This window comes from Brachyhypopomus gauderio, chromosome 1, assembly GCF_052324685.1.
Source record: "Brachyhypopomus gauderio isolate BG-103 chromosome 1, BGAUD_0.2, whole genome shotgun sequence".
Lineage (NCBI taxonomy): Eukaryota > Metazoa > Chordata > Actinopteri > Gymnotiformes > Hypopomidae > Brachyhypopomus > Brachyhypopomus gauderio.
This window is the reverse complement of record NC_135211.1, coordinates 42,764,501-42,776,852: the sequence shown is the minus strand read 5'-3', so window position 1 is coordinate 42,776,852 and position 12,352 is coordinate 42,764,501. Positions and strand designations below refer to the sequence as shown.

General features: G+C 41.4%; 1 protein-coding gene across 1 annotated transcript; it reads right to left on the bottom strand.

The window, feature by feature from the left end:
* Positions 1-7,928: 7,928 nt before the first annotated feature.
* On the bottom strand, positions 7,929-9,758 carry LOC143521268 (uncharacterized). Its single transcript, XM_077013953.1, has 2 exons — positions 8,551-9,758; positions 7,929-8,272 (listed from the first exon to the last, which is right to left on the bottom strand). The coding sequence occupies exon 1, from the start codon at positions 9,562-9,564 to the stop codon at positions 8,575-8,577; it is 990 nt and encodes a 329-aa protein (XP_076870068.1). The 5' UTR covers positions 9,565-9,758; the 3' UTR covers positions 7,929-8,272; positions 8,551-8,574.
* Between the last annotated feature and the right edge of the window lie 2,594 nt (positions 9,759-12,352).

Below are 12,352 nucleotides of genomic sequence, written 5' to 3'. Positions count from 1 at the left end.
AATAGCTTGTGCCCCTCCTTGTGAGAGCAGTTCCTTCTCCATTGTTTTTAATTTATTTTTATTTATTTTTAAATTTATTTTATCTTTTTTTAAAGTGCTTGCAGTCAGTTCCGCTTATTTCCTCCTTTGTGTCGTCTCTCCGACTTATTTTCTATGCTTTCATTGCTACTTAGCGCGGGAGTGAATGGCGGGGTCACGTGACCTGACAAACGCGGCTAAGTGTGTATGGATTGGCCTCACACGCAGTGTTGCCAACTTAGCGACTTTGTCGCTATATTTAGCGACTTTTCAGACCCTCTAGCGACTTTTTTGTAGTAAAAAGCGACTAGCGACAAATCTAGCGACTTTTTGTGGTGTTATTGGAGACTTTTGGAGACTATGAACAAACACGCTCTTTAGTTGCTGTCCTCTGGGCCGTGAGCCCCAGCGGGTGCTGCCGTGAGCCCCGCCCACAACACTTAGTGCAGTCTCACACTCAGAGCAGACCCTCACCACTCCACGTCCACACTGCAAATGAACTGCGCATGCCCAAAGCTACCGCCGACGGGGATGTAAATATAAATGCTTTAGTCTTCAGTGAGACACGAAAAGAAATCACTGCATTTAACTCACACAGTCTAGACTTTTGGAGACTCTGAACAAACACGCTCTTTAGTTGCTGTCCTCTGGGCCGTGAGCCCCGCCCACAACACTCAGTGCAGTCTCACTGTGCGTTCACACCGAAAGCGATAAAATCGCTCTCCGTTGCCGAGTCGCCAGCATAGCGTCGCGTGGGGGCGTGTCCAACATCACGCCGGCATGCAGCACGTGACAGATATGCAAATCACGTTTTTAAAGCAGGACGCAGTATTTATTTATTTTAATCCAGAGCCGGAGTGGCTAATCGGGAGATTCAGGAGGATTCCCGATGGGCCGGCTCATGTCAATCTCTTGTTTGGGCCGATTGGGAGGGAAAAATAATTTTGGGCCGGATTTGGGCATGAAACTCCCGGACTGAAAAAGTGGCCCACTCCGGCCCTGTTTTAATCTATTGATGACAGGACACACGATTATAAAGGAGTGCGTGTATAAAACAAAGTGTGTGTATAAAACACATATAGTATATAAATCTAAAATGTTTATGTAATTTTTTTACTTTTTACCCCAGACCCGAAGATCAAACAGGAATAAAAAAAAAATCATAACCAATATGCTAATTTATTGCAGATGTTTTTTAACAAATGAACAGTATTCCCTCCAAAAATAAACATTTTGTACTGTAAACAAACAGGGACACATCGTTAAGTGCGGGACATCCAGAGACAGCCACTATCAATCTCTCCTCCATTTTGCAATCGGAACAAATAATCAGTAGGAACCAAAGTCAGAGGTGCGGTTTCGGAGGAGGGTGCAAACATACTTTCTGATTGGTAGTCGCCGCCGCGCGTCACTGCTTATTTGCATAAAGTTGAGCCAAGCTCAACTTTTTTCGCGTCGCTCGATTCGCTCACTTCGCATCGCTCACGGTCGCGTTGCTGGGTGCCACTCACTCTCATTGAAAATGAATGACTTCCGGTCGCCGTGTCGCTCTCGTCGCTTTCGGTGTGAACCATTGTCAATGGTGTGAACGCACGGCCACACTCAGAGCAGATCCTCACCGCTCCACGTCCACACTGCACATGAACTGCGCATGCCCAAAGCTGCCGCCGACGGGGATGTAAATATAAATGCTTTAGTCTTCAGTGAGACACGAAAAGAAATCACTGCATTTAACTCACACAGTCTCAGTCATTCTTCACCTCATTCACCACGTAGCCGGTCACTCGACTCGTCCACAGTGTGTGCGTCTCTGTGAAAGCTTAACATCTAGCTAACTTGCTCATCATGTCTCACTCTAAACTCTATTCTCAAAAATACAGGAAAGAGTGGGAATCAAATCCTGAATTTAAAGGCTGGCTGAAGCTGTATTAGAGATAATACACGGGCATACTGCCTGTATTGTAAGCAGTGATGGCTAAGTTACCTTGAAAAAGTAATCCGATTACTGATTACTGATTACTCCTTTTAAAAGTAACTTACGTTACTGATTACTTGATTTTAAAAGTAACTACGTTAGATTACAAGTTACTTTAGTAGTTACATTCAGCAGCAAAATTAATTTTGTGAGTATTGTGTCACCCCCCCAGTGTCACTTAAAGGGCAAGACTCGCCGTGAGGAGTAGTAGTCACTACAGTATCTCCTGACATTACGTTTGTGTAGCTGCGCGGTATTATTTGTAAATTTATTTGTAAACATAATACAAGTGAACTGTTCAGTCAGACAGCTTGAAATACCATTACAATTTCAAGCATTTTAAAGTAGGCGACGTTAGTCAAAATTCCAGCACTTTTCAAACGTGGAACACAAAGCAACATTAAAATTCTTCAGGTAAATGTTCATTCCCCTGTTTTTGAGCTGTATTTCTTTATACTACCACATATCGTTACGGGAGGACACTGCAAAAAATGACTTGTAATACGCGCTCGCGCTCTCACAGGGTTGCGCGCAGCGTGCGGAGTCGAGCGCTACGGTCAGACGCAAAAGTAGAACTGATCCAAGAAGAAAGGAAAAATATATATTTTTACTAGGGAAAATAAAAATAGTAACGCAGTTATTTGGATAAGTAACTTTAATCTGATTACTTGACTGGAAATAGTAGCGTGTTATATTACTTGTTACCAAAAAAAGGGGTAAGATTAGAGTAACGCGTTACTAAGTAACGCGTTACTGACATCACTGATTGTAAGGTTGATTTCTATGCCAACTAGTTCCTGCTAACTGCTACTCATATACTAACATTTAACAACACAGCAAAAAACTATTTATGTAATTTACGTCAAAATTATTTATACAAAGCATTAAAGTCATGTAGTTCTTTTGAGAAGTGACTGCCTATTTCAAAGGCAACAGCTGTTGTTCATTTGTAGTTCCAACATATTTATGGTGTTTTACTCATTTTCTTCTCTCCCAACGTTATTCCTTTACAGCTTCAAAAACATGTATTATGCAAATTAGGTGATGACGTCATTTAGCGACTTCTAGCGACTTTTAGGACAACCAATAGCGACTTTCCTTACTGAGGAGTTGGCAACAGTGCTTGTCAGAGACAAAGGTCCGTTAAAAACTACTTTTAACTTATTTTTACTTATTATTTTGTGCTGGGATTGTAGGGTGCTCAAACAAAAGTTAGATATGTCTATGCCACTTCTGTTTAATCACGTGAATCAGAATTCCTGTAAGAGGTGGAGTTGAGTTTTCCCCCCAAGTAACCCAGTTTAGAGGCGCCAGTGGTAATCGATGGAATCTCAGATTTTTAAAGAATAAAAAACCCGTTTTATTATATTTAACCTTGGTATCAGACACGCTTTGAGCACGATAACGTCGGTTCAGGTCAGTGCGTCACGTTCATGCATTCCTGAAAACGGAATTTATAACAATTGCGAAAATTTGAGCTGTCGTTGCTGCTGTCGTTATGGGAAATACTCATGTGGTGGACAACATGTCTGTCCCCGAATTCGTCAATTTAGTTCAGTCAGTTGGAATAATATCCGATGTTGGTATCGACGCAACTTTAATAAAGTATTCAGGAACGGAATCAGCAGCAGTATTACGTGAGTACTCCAACCATCTACGCGCCCTCAGCACTGCCAGTGGCTACGTGGACAAACTGGGTTCTACTTTGATCAGCTACAGTGGCGCAGTTAATGCCGTGGGATTAGGGGCTCTGGTCATCTCCTTCATGCTGGACCTGGCGATGCGTCCTGCAGAGACGGACAGCGGCGACACCCTGAACATGTTACGGCGAGTGTTTGCGGAGGAGAAGGCGTCGGACGTGAGAGACTCTATGCACGAGTATATGAAACGACTCGGGATGCATTTGCGCGATCCGGTGAGGGCGCTAGAAGACACTGAACGTCTTGAGAAACAGTTAAGCGGCCAGCTGACCCGTCTCAGAAACTCCATGTTGCACGACAACCAGATGAGCTCGCGCTCCATGAAGCACTGGGTGAACGGCGCAGCGTTCCACTCTCAGATGCTCGTGCACGCGGCCCGACTGAAGACGACCAGCACCAACTCGGACTTTGATGCTTACCTGAACTCTGTTAGCGCTGTGGTTGACATGTACCGAAACGATCTACGAGATCTGTTAAATAAGTACAAGGACTACAAACGGGCTACGATAACAGCCGATAGTCCGGGTGGTCCTTGTGTTAAATATGGGACTTGCCATTCAAAATGCACAATGACAGATGAAGAGACTGGAATCTCTCTCAAGTTTCGTTATACGGAAACGTGGAGTCGACGGGCAGCATGTCATTTTCACACCGACTATATGAACTATCTTTTTACTGACTGGAGCCCAATCAAAGAGCTGAACGAGTATTTCAACAACCTTAAGGACAACACGAGGGAACTCATAAAACAACATGATACTTTCAACGTGTGAAACCTGAACACGTGTAGGGAGCAGGTAAAACAGTAACTAAAGTAAAACTGAGTTGTAAACATTAAAGTGGAAGTGTGTGTAACAGCAGTGTTAAATGTGTGTTTGGGGATATGTGTTGTCAAAGATGGAGTGTGTGGGGGATTGTAGCCTATATGTGATGTAGGTAGATGTGTGTGTAGTGCTGTCTAGTGTGTTGTACTCGCATACTATACAGGGAAATGTGATGTAATATTGGGATCCATATCAGGCACATGAATAATAACCATTCCAACATTTATTTTTCAACATAAAATGTTCTTATGTATACAATTAACTAATTATATTTACTGGATTTTATTATGAAATGTTGTTCTTTAGTGAGGAATAATTGAATATTGAATTCAGAATTGAAATCGTACAATAAAACGCTGAATAATACTCTCTGTGAAGTCTGTTGAATCACTCTTGATGGATAAATCAGGGCAGTCATGGCCTAGTGGTTAGGGAACTGGTCTTGTGACCGGAGGGTCGTGGGTTCGATTCCCAGACCTGAGGCCATGACAGAGGTGCCCCTGAGCAAGGCCCATAACCCTCAGTTGCTCACTTGTATAAAAAATGAGATAAAAATGTAAGTCGCTCTGGATAAGGGCATCTGCCAAATGCCATAAATGTGTTTATTTCAAACTTATTTTAACATAATGAGCACAGGTAACACTGCCATGTGTGCATGAGAAGTGCAGTGTACTGTATATATGTGTACATAAGTTTGGGTGTCTTGTGTATTCATTGTTACTTAGAAGTGACTCTCAGAACAGAAACGGTGGAAATTGTCAGTGAATGCATGATTTGAAAGTGATTGCTTAATTATTATTTTCATGGTTAATCGTTATTACACTTTTTTTGCATGATTTGTTCATTATTATTCTTATCCATAAAGTCAAGGGAGAGTATAATGTGTTTTGTAATGCCACATTGTAATGTATCTTTAAATTGATCTCTAACTTGATTGATCTCTAATTGTTTTATTAAAAGTTTGATTTTAATAACATTATTGTGTGTCATGCAGTGTCCATATTTCATGCAGAAATCTAATCAAATATTTGTGGCAGTGTCCAAAAATATTTTTAGATTGTTGACTGATAGCCTACATGAAAATATTGCTCGAACTAAATTCAAGTGTGAAAAAAAGATTATGCATACCATTGTGTACAGTGGTGTAATGGAGTTCTGTGTATTTGGGACAAGTGTTAGGTTTGTGTATACATAACCACATAAAGATTTGTCTGTAACACTTTTGTGCAGTATGTGCAGAGATTCTTTTAATGTCTCTCTTCTAGGGATGTGGAGATTCACCGATTCACATCGGTGAATCGGTACACATGTCTGCGATTCGACTGCACCGGTAGATTCAACGTGCATCGGGTTTAATTTGCGGGCGAATTCACGATGCATCTCCCCTAGCCTTTTTGCATCGGCAAATACCATGATTAAATTGGGTATTTTGTTTTCCAGTATCTATTCCTTATTCTAACATTTTCAGAGGCAACATATATATATTTTTAATTGATTTCTGACGCAAACACGCAGACGTACACAACAATGATGGAGGGAAACGAGAGCATTAGCAACGACAAAGATATTTAATGCACCAAAAAAGACACACAAATCAAACTATTTGGCACTATTTCGGGTTTTTAAGCGATGTGGTCAACTTGACAAGACACACGCAATCTGCAAACAATGCCGTGGGGCTAAATACGTTAGTAGCACAACGAACCTGGCAACACACATGAAAAGACAGCACGGTGTGGACATCTCTGTGGCCGCTACCCCCTCGTAAGTCTAGCAGACAGTAGTGTTGCAGATCATAATATTCACTATGTTAATAGAGAGTAAAGTAGAATTGTGCTATTGAGTTAAGAAAACTGATGGGTTAGGCCAATACATCCTCAAACGTCAACTAACTGTATTGAATGATCACTTATCAAACCGAATCCTCATATAATAAGTCATATCGTTACCAATCATTTTTGAATCGCATCATATCGTGAACAGGAGTGATTTGTATCGCATCATATCGACAAGGGGTTTCAGAGTATCGCAGTTATATCGCATCGGTGGCAGTGTATGGAGATGTGTATCGAATCCAGCTTAGTGGTGAAGATATAGGCTACATCGCTACTCTCTTCTGCAACAAGACTCGCGAGCGTAAACATGCAACTGGCGAGCGTAAATGTGACAGTCGCGAGCACAGAAAGCCGAATTCCGTGTTCATTTGTGTTCAACCGTTTTTGTTCACGCTCGAGTGTTTTTTTTCCTTCTCGATATTATGGTGGTGCTCGCGCGACAATCACATTTACTTCGTCTCTTCTTTTCCACGAGTTTTGAAAAGGGGCGTTTTTGGAACTTTGAGGGCGGGCTCATATGGAGTGAGATTACTGTCTTTAATATGAGAGCGCAATGATAAGGTTAAATCGAGCAAGTAAGACCGAGCACGCAAAAACAGTGACAGCGAGCGCAGAGAAACAAGAATTGAACAGTTAAGTGCGCTCACTTCTCTGTTTTCAGCGCACGTTTCAGTTTTTTTGCTCGCTTCTAAAATTTCGGCTTGCTTCATGATTACAAGTGTAAATACGTCACAGATCAAGGCTTGGTAGATGATGGCATTCATCTCAATATCACAAACGTTACTCACAAATCTACGTTCTTTCATCCACAAACCTAACCTTGTCCTCAAAGCCTTTAACATAATACCACACTGCTACTATAAACTTTGAAATGTGTTCGAAAATTACAATTTAAAAGAGTTTAGCTCAAGTAAAATTTTCGTGCTATATTCTTCACACCTGAAACTACATTTTCTGCATGAGAAACCACACAAACACATATAAAGAAATAATTCTAAACAAACTTATTTTAATAAATGCATGAAGATAATTATGACCAATCGTGCAAATAAAGTATAAAAATGACCAATCATGCAAAAAGTATAATGATCAACAGGGCCGGAGTGGGACACTTTTTCAGCCCGGGAGTTTCATGCCCAAATCCGGCCCAAAATTATTTTTCCCTCCCAATCGGCCCAAACTAGAGACTGACATGAGCCGGCCCATCGGGAATCCTCCCGAATCTCCCGATTAGCCACTCCGGCTCTGATGATCAATATCAGAATAAATGACAATCATTTGCTTTACTTCAAATCATCTGATGTTCTGCGTTCCTGTTGAGTAGCACTCCTAAGTATTTAATGTATACACAAGATACCCACACTTATCTAGGCAGACACACTGCACTCCTCTAACACGGATGGCTGTGTTAACTGTGCTAATCATTTTGAAATAAGTGAAATAAACACATTTATTGACAGAAAGTGTGATTCAGAAGATATAAAGTTATCAAGCAGTATATTTTTATTATTTCAATATTCAATTATTTCTCACTAATCACATAAAATGGCTTAATAAGTAAATCAAATCAAGCGAATAAAAGTAAAGTTAGTTTTAATTATTTTCTTTATGAACACAGTCCCATATGGAATACAAATACATACGGAATACAGGCCCATATGGAATACAGGCCCATATGGAATATAGGCCCATACGGAACACAGCCCCATATGGAACACAGGCCCATATTGAATACAGGCCCGTATGGAATACGGGTACATATGGAATACAAGCGCATATGAAATAGAGGCATAAACAGGATACAGGCAGACAGTGAATGTAAGTGACTCTTCTCCAGTGCCCAGTGTATTGAAGGAGCTTCCACTTGGTCTCATGTCTCTGTTAGACCTCCATCAGTTCAGTGTAGTCTGAGAGTTGGACCTTGAGATATGAGAACATGTTTTTATGCAAATGATGGAATGATTATTATTCATGTGCTTTGAGCTGTCTATGATTCACAATATTACATAATCACAAGGATTTTATAGTCTGCTAGTACAACACACTCACCATACAGCACCACACAAATCTACCTAGATCAGTCCTACAAACACTCCATCTTTTACTTCACATATCTCTACACACATTTAACACTGCTGTTACACACACTTCCACTTTAATGTTTACAACTCAGTTTTACTTTACAGTTACTGTTTTACCTGCTCCCTACACGTGTTCAGCTTTCACACGTTGAAAGTATCATGTTGTTTTATGAGCTCCCTCGTGTTGTCCTTAAGGTTGGTGAAATACTCGTTCAGCTCTTTGATCTGGTTCCAATCAGTAAACATGTAGTTGACATAGTCAGTGAACAAGCCATAACAATTAGGCGTAAACTCCCAGAAATTTATATAATAAAGAAAATTCAGAGACGTTTTAGTCTCATCATCTTTCATTTCGCATTTCACATCTTTACATCCATATTTAACACAAGAATAACGGAGAGGTTCATCCATCAATATCGTAGACCGTTTGTAGTCCTTGTACTTATTTAACAGATCTCGTAGATCGTTTCGGTACATGTCAACCGCAGCCCTAACAGAGTTCAGGTAAACATCAAAGTCCGAGTTGGTGCTGGTCGTCTTCAGTCGGGCCGCGTGCACGAGCATCTGAGAGTGGAACGCTGCGCCGTTCACCCAGTGCTTCATGGAGCGCGAGCTCATCTGGTTGTCGTGCAACATGGAGTTCCTGAGACGGGTCAGCTGGCCGCTTAACTGTTTCTCAAGACGTTCGGTGTCTTCTAGCGCCTTCACCGGATCGCGCAAATGCATCCCGAGTCGTTTCATATACTCGTGCATAGAGTCTCTCACGTCCGACGCCTTCTCCTCCGCAAACACGCGCCGTAACATGTTCAGGGTGTCGCCGCTGTCCGTCGCTGCAGGACGCATCGCCAGGTCCAGCATGAAGGAGATGACCAGAGCCGCTAATCCCACGGAGTTAACTGCGCCACTGTAGCTGATCAAAGTAGAACCCAGTTTGTCCACGTAGCCATTGGCAGTGCTGAGGATGCGTAGATGGTTGGAGTACTCACGTAATACTGCTGCTGAATCCGTTCCTGAATACTTTATTAAAGTGGCGTCTATGCCAATATCGGGCATCATATCAACTGACTGAGCTAATCTGAATAACCCCGCGGTAGAGACATCGTCCAACTCATGAGAAGTGCTCGTGCCCATAATGACAGCTGCAACGAAAGCTCAAAATTCCCTTTTTGTTATAAGTTCCGAATCAAGAACAATCTGAACTAGTCTGACCCGACGTTCTCGTGCTCGGAGTCTGATGCCAAGATTAAATAGCATTGAGAGGATCTCATTTCAGTAGCTGGTTGTTGGGGCACATTCTCCTAACTACACACGCCCACCCAAACGTCTCAGATAACAAGGAAAACACGGCTTCTTAAAATACGTTTTAATTGTATTTTCATCTTATAAACATCTAACAAACTTTGGGAAGCTTCAGGACGATGGAAGATTATCTAAATTTTTCTGTGTGTACTTAAGTTTAGCAGCAAAGGTCCTTAAAGAATGATACAATGTGTAACGTGGCTTGTCTTGCGCAATACTGGGGAGGTCACTTGCTGCAGAGATCGGGGCTGTATTCGAAATAGCATACTACATACTAGATACTGCATACTGCACTCAATATATACTGGATACTGCATACTGGTCGTCGTAGTAGTATGCAGTGCAGTTTCTATGGAGTGATTTTTGTTTCAAAAGTTCCACAGAAGCAAAAGTAAATCTGCATGAAAAATTCTTAGCATCAAGAGTAGAAAGTATATGTTATGAATGCAAAACCGAAAAATATATATCAGAAGTATATTTTTAAAATATAATTGGTTATTTGAAACTTATTTTCGTTTGCATTTTGACAAGTTTTTGGTTCCATTGTTTTTGTTTTTTTGGATTTTCCCAGTAAGGTCTTTTGCTTCTGGAATCTCTCTTTGCTTCTGCTTCGTTTTTTGCTTCTGACGTGTGGGAGGGTCTTAGATGAAGGCGTTCCTCTGCAATCTCCATTGGTCACTTATTCCGGACTGAAACAGAGCTCTGAACAGTAGGAGTTGTAGCCCAGATGTTACTGTGCCGTCCCTCTGTGTTCTGTCACACTAATAACGGAAGAATGGCACAGCGGCTCGTGTCCCGGTACACACAGCAGAACAGCGGCTCGTGTCCCGGTACACACAGCAGAACATCGGCATATGGTCAATGTTATAAAAAATTGTTTTGTTTTATTTATGGGACATACACACTGTGTTTATGACGATCTTTTAAAGAGACATGGATAATGGACAAGCTGTTGTACTTTGCCCTGTAGGTCACCTTCTGTACCGTATATTCTTGTGTTTTCACCTGCTCTGCTCACCTTTTAGCTCAAGGAAGAAGAGGTTATTAGCTAACAATATAGCTCAGTATAGGTGATTTCTCAGTTTAACTAGATAATTTAAACCTCAAGTTATGGTTGTGCAATGAGCTGAGGAACATTCCTTTAGGACAACCCTGAACTTGAATGAGTTTAAGTTAACTGTCTAAATCAGTAATCCTGTTTTGTACCTCCAGGTTTTGGTTTTCGCACTTATAGCGCATCCCACTATGGATAATAAATACGGCCCGCTACCACCCTTGTCTCCTGCTCATGTCAAAGTCAAAGTCAAAGTCAAATTTATTTATATAGCGCTTTTCACAACACACGTTGTCACAAAGCAGCTTTACAATCGTATGGGTCCAGATCCCTAATGAGCAAGCCAAAGGCGACAGTGGCGAGGAAAAACTCCCTATAGGGTGGGGATTAGGAAGAAACCTCGGGAGGACCAAGACTCAAAAGGGAACCCATCCTCCATTGGGCGGCCCGTTAGCACAAGTCCGTGGTCGCAGGGTGGTTCCACAGTTCCACAGCAACAGTCAAGGCTCCTGTTCCCCGGCCAAGCAGCCTCAGTCCCCTCGGTGCAGGCGGTGGGCTTCAGGTGGTGGGCCTCAGGCGGGCCAGCATCAGCTTGTGTCTGCAGCATCACAAGTACAGTAAAATAAGACAAAAAATAAAGTGTTGTGAATAAATGAACTTTATACAGGCATTTTCAAATTATGTCAAATAATAATATGATAAAGAAGAGGAATGGAAAAAACCATACAAACAAACAAAAACTGCCTTTTATAATCTTCAAACAATGACGCCTGAAGTAGACAAAGATAGCTCTCCTTGGTACCGGTTAAAACCTTCATGCATGCGCAGTATCACTAGTCACCTGCAGTGGTAGTAGACATAAAATCATTAGCAGTTAAACAAAACATTTAGCAGGGCAGTGTTAGAGTACTGTTAATATATGACAAAAGATAAGAAAAGAAACCATATTTGTAATCCCTCAGTGCAGAGAAATGGAAAAAGGCTTTTCTTATTGGGTCATGAGGGACTCTGCAGCCGCTTAAATCTTCCATGATTGAAAGGGCCCGGCCAATCGCTGTGTGGTTCTGTAAATTAGAAGTAAATTGCATCATTTTAAAGGACAAACTAACTAAAAACAAAATACACAGTATTCTCTAGTTACATTGCTCTCCTACCTTGAGTGCAGCTGTTAAGGTAAGACAGAGCTGGGTGGTCAGGAAGACTTTGTTGTTATAATTGTGAAATCCAGATGTATACTCCTGAAATCTAACTGCTGTTTTGCAGACTGGGCATTCCTTAACATACACATGGATTGCTAAAAAGACGGTGGTTTTGCCAAAGTTGTCATATAATACTAGTTACATTGTGAAAACTTACAAATAACCACAATTACATCTAATCATACAAACCTTTGGTGACAGAACAAAGTCCATACACAACTGCTTCTTTGGTAAACAGTTTAGGAGGTGAGAGCTCAGGTGGAGTAGGTCCAGGGCAGTAAGGACAGATGGTTTCAAGTGTTTCAAACTTCTTGGGTACCTCCCTAACCACACAGAAATCCCCAGAAAGCTCTTCAGGAATCCTTTT

Excerpts from the sequence above, each read along its gene's own strand:
- LOC143521268 (XM_077013953.1), bottom strand. The coding sequence starts at position 9,564 with ATGGGCACGAGCACTTCTCATGAGTTGGACGATGTCTCTACCGCGGGG.